Source organism: Babylonia areolata, chromosome 7 (genome assembly GCF_041734735.1).
Source record: "Babylonia areolata isolate BAREFJ2019XMU chromosome 7, ASM4173473v1, whole genome shotgun sequence".
Taxonomy (NCBI): domain Eukaryota; kingdom Metazoa; phylum Mollusca; class Gastropoda; order Neogastropoda; family Buccinidae; genus Babylonia; species Babylonia areolata.
The window spans coordinates 51,664,145-51,674,144 of NC_134882.1; the positions used below are offsets into that span (position 1 = coordinate 51,664,145).

The window sequence follows — 10,000 nt, forward strand, 5'->3', positions numbered from 1 at the left end:
ATTATTATTATTATTATTATTATTATTATTATTATTATCATTATTATTATTATTATTATTACTGTTGTTGTTGTATTTTAAATTAATTTTTTTGATGTTTTTTCTTGTTCTTGTTCTTATGATTATTATCATCATCATCATTATCATCATCATCATCATCATCTTAATTATAATTATTATAATAATAATTATTATTATTATAATTATCATTATCATCATCATCATCATAATCATCATCATCACCGTTGTTGCTGTTGCTGTTCTTGTCGCTGTTGTGTTATACCAGGATCCTGATTCTCTCTCTCTGTCTCTCTGTCTCTCTCTCTCTCTCTCCCTCCCTCTCTCTGTCTCTCTCTGTGTGTGTGTGTCTCTCTCTCTCTGTCTCTCTCTCTCTCTCTCCCTCCCTCTCTCTGTCTCTCTCTCTCTGTCTCTCTCTCTCTGTCTCTCTGTCTCTCTGTCTCTCTGTCTCTCTCTCTCTCTCTCTCTCTCTCTCTCTCTGTGTCCTGTGTTTACGCATTATTACCGTTACAGACAACATAAAGATAGTGACCTTATTTGTCCTTTATGTAAAAGTGCGACGGAGAGTGAACTCCACTTTGTACTTTGTTGTCCTGTGTTAAGTGATCTCAGAAATCAGCTGATACCTTCAAAATTTCATAGGCAACCCTCCTTGTTCAGACTGTATTTGCTTATGTCATCCACTAAGGAACACGTTAATAAACAGCTAGCAATTTACTTGTATAAAGCCTTAAAGATAAGAAATTCAATATGCAGTTGAGTGTGTGCTAGTTTTCCGTTTTTTTGTTATGTGTGAATAAGACTAAAATGCAGATGACTGTTTTTCTCATTGTCAGGTTACAACTGTGTTATGTTACATATCTGAATATATTACCTCTGTAATGTTTGTTTACACCACCCCTTCATGAGGGGCCATGGCCTGAATTGAATAAAACATCCGTATCCGTATCCGTATCTCTCTGTCCTGTCTCACTCCCCATCCAGACTGATGTACTCGATCCTGCCGCCCTCCGTGGCCAACGAGCTGAGGCACCACCGGCCCGTGCCCGCCGTCCGACACAGCACGGTGACCTTGCTCTTCTCGGGCATCGTGGGCTTCTCGCAGTTCTGCGCCCAGCACTCGGAGACGCAGAGCGCCATGAAGATCGTGCAGCTGCTCAACACCGTCTACACCCAGTTCGACCAGCTCCTCACCTCGGAGAAAAACCCCAATATTTATAAGGTTAGGGTGTGTGTGTGTGTGTGGATGTGGGGAGCGGGGTAGAGGGAAGGGGGGGGGGGGAGGGGGCATGGGGGGAATTGGGGGGTGTGGGGGTGGAGGGGGTTGGGGGGAAGGGGAGGGGGTTTGCTTTGGTTTTGTGTTTTCGTTAGTATTCGTAGTAGTCGTTGTAAGAGTGGTGGTGGTGGTGGTGGTAGTAGTAGTAGTAGTAGGAGAAGGAGTTGTAGTAGAAACAACAACACTAATAATTGGGGGGAAGGAAGAAGAAAAGAAGATAACAACTACTACTAGTACAATTAATACTACTGCTGCTGCTGCTACTACTACTACAAAGCTTCAATTTTAAGTTTCAGTTTCTCAAGGAGACGTCACCGCGTTCGGACAAATCCACATACGCTTCAGTACATCTGATAAGCAGGTGCCTGACTAGCAGCGTAACCCAACGCGCTTAGTCAGGCCATGAAGAGGACCAAAAAAAAGTGCGTAAACAAGTACAGGAATGCCAACAGCACCCGGTGTTCCCATCTAAGTACTAACCGGGCCCGACGTTGCTTAACTTCCGTGATCGGACAAGAACCGGTGTTTACAACATGGTGTGGGCGTGGTGGTGGTGATTTTTGTAGTAGTAGTAGTAGTAGCATATTGGGAGAAGAAGAAGAAGAAGATCATTACTCCTACTACTACTACTGTTGCTGCTTCTACTACAACTACTATTACTACTGCTGCTGTTGCTGATCTCCCGATCATCTGGTCTTGCCAAAACGTTCCTGCAAGGCACCGTACAAGGAGGCAGAAGGAGAGGACGGCAGAAGAAGAGATGGGAAGACAACATCCGGGGGTGGACAGGCTTGACGCTCGGTGACGCCCTGAGGAAATCAGAAAACCGTGAAGAGTGGAGAGGAGTGGTGGCCAGGTCAGCAGCGGTGCCCCAACGGTCTGAACCCAGACTACGGGAGAGGTGAAGGTGAAGGTTGCTGCTGCTACTATTACGACGACGGAAGTTTGAACTGACTTGCACATTGTGCAGTTGTTCATCTCACCCCATCATTCCACAGATAAAAGAGATGCTGACACCTACATTCAAAACTGAAATTTATTTAAAAAATGGGTTTTTGAACTTTCGATTCTAAGTTAGGAAACAGTCTTCTGTTTGTTTTAGTTGTTGAAGGAGGAGCGGTTTTGGGTTTTTTTTTGTTTTTGTTTTTGTTTTTTTTGTTGTTGTTTTTTTATGTGTCTGTGATTGTTTGTTTGTTTGTTTTAGGGTGGGGGGAGGGGAGTTCGTTGGAGAGTTAGTGAAATGGGTGCTGCATGTTTTGACGCCTTCGCTTCGCTGTTTGTTTTGTATGTTTACTTTGTTTCGCTATGGGTTAATGTTGTATGCATACCCGACGGGCGCAATAACCTAGTGGTTAAAGCGTTGGTCTTTACAATCTAAGGGTCCCGGGTTCGAATCTCGGTAACGGCGCCTGGTGGGTAAAGGATGGAGATTTTTTTTTTTTCCGATCTCCCAGGTCAACATAATCATGTGCAGACCTGCGTGCGCCTGAACCCTCTTCGTGTGTATACGGCAAGCAGAAGATCAAATGAGCACGTTAAAGAACCCGTAATCCATGTCAGCGTTCGGTGGGTTATGGAAACAAGAACATGCCCAGCATGCACGCCCCTGAAAACGGAGTATGGCTGCCTACATGGCGGGGTAAAAACGGTCATACACGTAAAAGACCACTCGCGTGCATACGAGTGAACATGGGAGTTGCAGCCCACGAACAAGAAGAAGAAGATTAAGAAAAGGATTAGATTTTAAAAAAATAATAATAATTTAAAAAAATAATGATAAAAAAGGTGTCCATGTCTGTGTCCGTGTGGTCAGGTGGAGACTGTGGGCGACAAGTACATGGCGGTGAGCGGGCTGCCGGAGCCCTGTGAGGACCATGCCCGCTGCATCGCCCGCCTGGCTCTGGACCTGATGGACATGTCCCAGGGACTGAGGGACCCCACCGGGGACAGCATCACGGTCAGTGCTCCCCCCCTCCTTTCTTCCTCTGGCTGTGGTGTGGTGTGTGGTGTGTTGTGGTGTGGTGTGTTTGGTGTGGTGTGGCGTGGTGTGGTGTGGTGTGGTGAGATGTGTGGTGTGGTGTGGCGCGTTGTGTTGTGTTGTGGTGTGGTGTGGTGTGTCGTGTTGTGTGGTGTGGTGTGGTGTGTTGTGGTGTGGTGTGTTGTGTGGTGTGGTGTGGTGTGTCGTGGGGCGTGTGGTGTGGTGTATTTGTATTTGTATTTGTATTTCTTTTTATCACAACAGATTTCTCTGTGTGAAATTCGGGCTGCTCTCCCCAGAGAGAGCGCGTCGCTACACTACAGCGCCACCCATTTTTTTGTATTTTTTCCTGCGTGCAGTTTTATTTGTTTTCCCTGTCGAAGTGGATTTTTCTACAGAATTTTGCCAGGAACAACCCTTTTGTTGCTGTGGGTTCTTTTAAGTTCGCTAAGTGCATGCTGCACACGGGACCTCGGTTTATCGTCTCATCCGAATGACTAGCGTCCAGACCACCACTCAAGGTCTAATGGAGGGGGAGAAAATATCGGCGGCTGAGCCGTGATTCGAACCAGCGCGCTCGGATTCTCTCGCTTCCTAGGCGGACGCGTTACCTCTAGGCCATCACTCCATCTTGTTGGTGACGTCTCCTTGTTGTGTGGTGGGTTGGGTTGTGTGGTGTGGTGTGAGATGTGTGGTGTGGTGTGTTGTGATGAGATGTGTGGTGTGTTGTGTTGTGGTGTGTTGTGGTGTGATGTGTTATGTGGTGTGTTGTGGTGAGATGTGTGGTGTGATGTGTTATGTGGTGTGTTGTGGTGAGATGTGTGGTGTGATGTGTTATGTGGTGTGATGTATGTGGTGTGGTGTGGTGTGGTGAGATGTGTGGTGTATTGTGGTGTGGTGTAGTGTGGTGTGTGATGTGTGTTGTGATGTTGTGGCGTGGTGTGGTGTGGTGTGGTGTGTTTGGTGTGGTGTGTTTGGTGTGGTGTGGTGTGTTTGGTGTGGTGTGTTTGGTGTGTTTGGTGTTGTGCACTGGACTGGATTGGATGACTCTTTTCTCTTGGCAGCTGGTCATTTTCCGATTTCCTTTCTGGGAGAAATGCAGGGCGGTAGCTGAGGGACGCTCTTTCTGAGGAATGGTCGGAACGCTGTTTGTGACGTGACCGATTTACGTCAAAACGTTATTGACTCATGTCAGAAAAGAAAAAAAAAACACCTTTTGAAATAGAGCTTTAAAGAGAAAAGAATACCCCCAGTGGAAACTAGATGGCCTTCCGAAACCGGAACAGTACACTGCAATTGGTTTATAGTTCTCGATGAAAAGAAAAAAAAAAGTTATCCGCAAAGACTGCCAAACGCGGGTCGTTTGGGTGAAGTCCTGTTTTAGCGTCCTAAATTCAGTGAACTTTTTTCCCGCCAATTTTCGTGCACAAATGAAACAGAAGAACCACCAGGAGATTGTGTATACCTAACCCATTTTCAGTAGTTTTCGACTATAGTTTGAGGGCTATTTTATTCAATGTTTGAATGCGGATTCAGTTTAAAAATTGACGTGCTGCCATCTTGTTCTTTCCGTTTTTGGCCCCGCAAACCATGAAGAGGTTAAAAAAAAAAAAAAAAAAAAAAAAGGGGGGGGTTGGGGGGTGGGGGTGGGGGGGGGGGGGTGGAGTTCAGTTTCATGTTACGGGTCTTTCCGCAACGTATTGATGCTTAATTCGTGATAAGAAGAGTTGATCACATACAGCATGTCATTTCTCAAAAGCCTCTATTGCAAAACACGAAAATTTTCGTTGAAATAGATCCCAGACCATAAGACACTTAAATAAGGTATTACCCATGTCTGTTTATTTTATTTCTATTTTTATATTCTTTGTTTATCGATTTAGTCATTTATTTACCCCCGAAAACGGAATATGGCTGCTTACATGGCGGGTTTAAGATGGCCATGCACGTAAAAGCCCACAGGTCTGCATGCGAGTGAACGTGGGAGTTGCAGCCTACGAACGAAGAAGAAGAATGTATCTATTTATTTGTTCATTTATTTATTTATCTATTTATTCATGTATCCATGCATTGATTCATCATTTATTTATTGTCATCCGAAATTATGTACAGTGATACTGTGGTTTATGTATAATTATTTGTGCGTTTGCTATTAGTTTGTAAGTATTCTATGTAGCATAAAAAAAAAGTTTTTCGTGCATGAGTATGGCTGTCCTTGTGGCGACATTTTTTTCCCATGTGTGTGGGGTTTTTTTTAAATAAATTTTTCCACGTTCTACAGGATTGATATTGACGGAGGTTTCAGCCCAGATTGGGGCCCTTTGTGGTCGACTGGACTGCAAACAACTGTGACAAATCAGTCAGTCAGTTAATAAATCGAACGACTCTAGAAGTAACGAGAAGTATGCGAAAGTCAGTACAACAAAAATGGATATGTTCACATGCAGGCGCGCGCGCTTGCGTACACACAGACACAGACGCACGCACGCGCGCGCACAGACACACACACACACACACACACACACACACACACACACACACACACACACACACTCACTCACTCACTCACTCACTCACTCACTCTGCCTGGAACCTCCACATCTTTCAAAAGTGGGGTCCCGAGAAATGTATAAACAGTCGTGCAGCAACTTGCAGTGATTGAAACGGGCGTAGCTATTTATTTTCACCAGCCTCGTTTTTCTTAATTAAAATGGAATCGTCGGGTATGATGTTGTGGTGCATCATTTGTACACGTGTGTACGCCTTCTGGTGAGCAGGGGTTTGTTTGTGTGTTGTTGTTGTTGCTGTTGCTGTTGTTGTTTTCTCTGTCTTACTGGCCTCCTGTTTAACCCCTTCGCCGCTGAAACTTAGTGAATGAGAGATCAGTGCGCCATTATAACTCACTGCTTGTCATGCTATCTTTATGTCATTAAAAAAGAGACTTTATATCGTTAGTCATTCGGATGAGACGATAAACCGAGGTCCCGTGTGTAGCATGCACTTACGCGCATGTAAAAGAACCCACGGCAACAAAAGGGTTGTCCCTGGCAAAATTCCGTAGGGAAAAAAAAAAGCACAAATAAAACTGCAGGCAGAAAAAAAATACTTACAGATGGGTGGCGCTGTAGTGTAGCGACGCGCTCTCCCTGGGGAGAGCAGCCCGAATTTCACACAGAGAAATCTGTTGTGACAAAAAGAATAATGCAATACAATACAATCGTGAAAAAGATGACAAGAGGAAGAGGTCCAGGATAAAGAGTGGTGACTAACAACCCCGACCAGCAATGTCAGTGCCGTCTCTGACAGGGAACAGGCGTTTCTCTGACCAGCGAACTTGCTAGCAGCAGGCGCAGAGACAGAGAGAGAGAGGGGGGGATAGAGAGAAAGAGGGAGGGAGGGATAGAGAAATAGAGGGATGATGATGATGATGATGATGTTTTATTGAAGAAACATATAAGGTTCATTTCAATGGGGAGTTGAGGGATAGGTCATTCAGTGTTAAAGTGTTAAAAGGACAAAACAAAAAATCATTCACAAGTAGACTGACGTTGTCATGAAGCGCAGCAGAGGATAATTCAAACTAACAACACGAGCATCAGAAAGGAATGCTTGATGCAAATTGGAAGCCCACTTCAGCGTGTACACTCTGAACGCAATTTAACTCACTCAGTACGGCCAGTCCTCTCTTCTCCTCTACACAGACCCCTTGGATGTCCAGTGGGTGTCTGAATGACCCAACCTTTAGCTTCCGTCGTCAGAACTGTGGTATTCTTTGTCAACATTCACCTCTTCTGTATAAGAGCGTTCCGCTTGCAATATTTTGATGATGGTAATTGGGCTGAAACGCTGTTAACGTCGTCTCTTTCGCCGTTCGTCTGGAGAGAGTTAAAAAAAAACTCTGTACAGAAAGCGAGAACGCTTTGACTCGGTGGAAAGAGTGAGGGAGAGAGAGAGGGGGGGGGAGAGATATAGAGAGAGGGAGGGAGGAATACAGAGAGAGAGAGAGAGAGAGAGAGAGAGAAGAAGAAAAAGAAGGAGGGGAGAAAAAAATAATGAACACTTTTTTTCTAGCAGAAAGGAAGGCAGACAGACAAACAGTAGAGACAGAAAAGAGGAGGAATAAAGGGCAGGTAGACAGACAGTTCCGCCATCAGTAAACGAAGTAGATGCATTTTCGAGTCTGCCCTTGGCAGAAGAAGGCGGTCCGTTCCCATGGGCAGGAAGCCAGACGATGCCCACGCCGGCCGGGGGCACACATGCTCAGCTGCCAGGAATGAGTCGCCGCCACATGGTAAACATTCTCTACCTATCTCGTGGCCGACAGTAAAAAGAAAGACCTGCCTCCCCCCTCCCCCCTATACCCCCCACCCCCACCCCCACCCCTCAAAAAAAGACTTGTAGCCACATGTCCGACATTTTCCAGGTAACAGGTAACATGCTAAAGAGCTGGTCGGAAAACGGAGTTTGCAGGGAGTTGGGGGGTTGCAGGGAGGAGGGCGGGATAGTGGTGGGGTGGTGGTGGTGGGGTTGGAGGGAGGAGGAGGTAGTGGGTGAGGTGGGGTGGAGAGGGTTGGAATGGAGGGGGTGTGGGTTGGATTCATCGAGCTCAATTCGGGCTCGGTGGTTGGATTGGTTGCAGGGTATTACTAGTACGCGGTGTGCAGACTAAGTGGTGTGGTATGTGGCAAGCCAACACCCCAGTGTGTGGTTGCAGGCAGGTGTTGGAAGCCTGGTTGAGCTGAAGAGACAGAGAGAGAGACAGAGAGAGAGAGTAGTAGTAGTAACAGAGGCAGTGGCTGCGATAGGGTTGAAGGTCACTATGTCTTCAGTTGAGCGTCGCTGATGACAAGCCGGATGTTTATTGATATTAGAGTGCACAGTGTGACCATTTTTCTGCCATGTCACTGTGTGTTTACACACACACACACACACACACACACACACACACACACACACACACACACACACACACACACACACACACACACACACACTCACGCGCGCCACAAACACAGACACATTTAAACAGGTAGAAACAAATCGATTCAGAACAATAACACACACACACACACACACACACACACACACACACACACACACACACACACACACACACACACAGAGGCAGGTAGACAGACAGACAGACAGGCAGGTAGGCGGACAGACAGACAGGTAGGTAGGCAGACATACAAACAGAGACAGATAGAGACAGAGAAACGAAAGGAAATTAATTTTTATTTCACCAGAGTTTTTTTTTTTTCTACCCAGCCCTGAGGTGTGAAAAAATGAAGAAAATTGATGGGGTATATAAAAAGTAAACAACAACACCAAAAACAACAAGAATTGCTAATGAAAAATACAAATGAAAAGACTAACAACTCACGGTAAATAAAACGGACTCACTTCCTCTTGTACATTGCTTTTTTTTTTTTTTTTTAATATTGTTTGGCATAGAGTTCCAAGGTGTCCCTCCTAAGTAAACAAGGTCGGTCTGGAATATGTCTGTCACTTGTAACTATGTTGGAGAGAGACAGGCAGGGAGGCGTTCAGAGTGAGAGGGGGGGGGGGGGGGTGGAGGGAGGGAGAGAAGGAGTGAGAGACACACATAGACGCAGACGCAAACGCAGATGATTTATTCCTTAAGGCCATAGCCACATATGAATGAGAGAGAGAGAGAGAATGAATGAATGAATGAATGAATGAATGAATGAATCTTTATTTTCCAACGGTGAAGATATTAGCACTTTGGCCGACTTACACATCTGCCGTTGTTCTAAGAGACACACAAACATGTACGCATATAAGAGAGAGAGAGAGAGAGAGAGAGAGAGAGAGAGAGAGAGAGAGAGAGAGAGAGAGAGAGAGAGAGAGAGAGAAAGGTAGTGCAGAGAAAAAAAAAAACACGCACATTAACCGACCTCTAACCATTCTCGCTGAAAACCTTGAACACTTTTTCCCACAATCTCCTCCCCCCCCCCCCTCCGCCTCCCCCCCTGCCACCCCCACCACCACCCTCCCTCCCCACACACACACCTGTGTGACAAATACACACCCTCCCATGCACAGGGGGAAAAAAAACCCAAAAAACGCCAACCACCCCACCAGTTAACTCTTCAGCATGTTAACTGACCTGTCGCGGCGATGTTTGCCACGTGGCAATTCACGTTTGGTCTTCTCCCTGTACTGGCCAGTAGATCAGTATAGAACCGTTTGCCCATGTGGCCGGCAGACTCGAACCTGCTACCTGTCAGTGTGTGGCATGTTGGTATGGACTGCGCGGTCTCCAATACATCAGTGAACGCCTGTAGCCCCAAAGCAGATGCCCAAAGCTCATCAGCTTGGTTTATCAGTGGACCGTAGGAGCACTAAACAGGAGGACGTGAAAGATTGTTAAAAGGGAGGCCGCTACATCACACTCACGTGTTTTCTTTTCTCGGAAACCTCGGGTCCAAAAATAACCCTCTCCCTGTTTCAGCCATCTGCTGTCACTGGTTAGCTGCTTCGGGTTTTTGACAGAATAGAGAGTATTTTTATCAACGAACTTGTACGTTCACTGGCAAGTTGTGTCTCTGGTTAGATTCAGGAATCAGTGGCCCATTTACGCAGTCCATTTGGTCATCCCCCCCTCCCCCCTCATACTTTATGTGTGTGTTTTTTGGTGTTTTTTGGGTTGTTTTTTTTTTGTTTGTTTTTTTGCGTTTACATTGCTCGTATGAATATGGGAGATA

At 45.8% G+C, this 10,000-nt stretch overlaps 1 protein-coding gene across 1 annotated transcript in view; it reads left to right on the forward strand.

The window, feature by feature from the left end:
• Positions 1 to 10,000, forward strand: part of LOC143284303 (guanylate cyclase soluble subunit beta-1-like) — a 184,979-nt gene that overhangs the window by 108,486 nt on the left and 66,493 nt on the right. The window contains exons 8-9 of the mRNA XM_076591005.1: positions 1,003 to 1,240; positions 3,108 to 3,251. Coding sequence (XP_076447120.1) covers positions 1,003 to 1,240; positions 3,108 to 3,251 — 382 coding nt within the window. The remainder of the gene's footprint in view (positions 1 to 1,002; positions 1,241 to 3,107; positions 3,252 to 10,000) is intronic.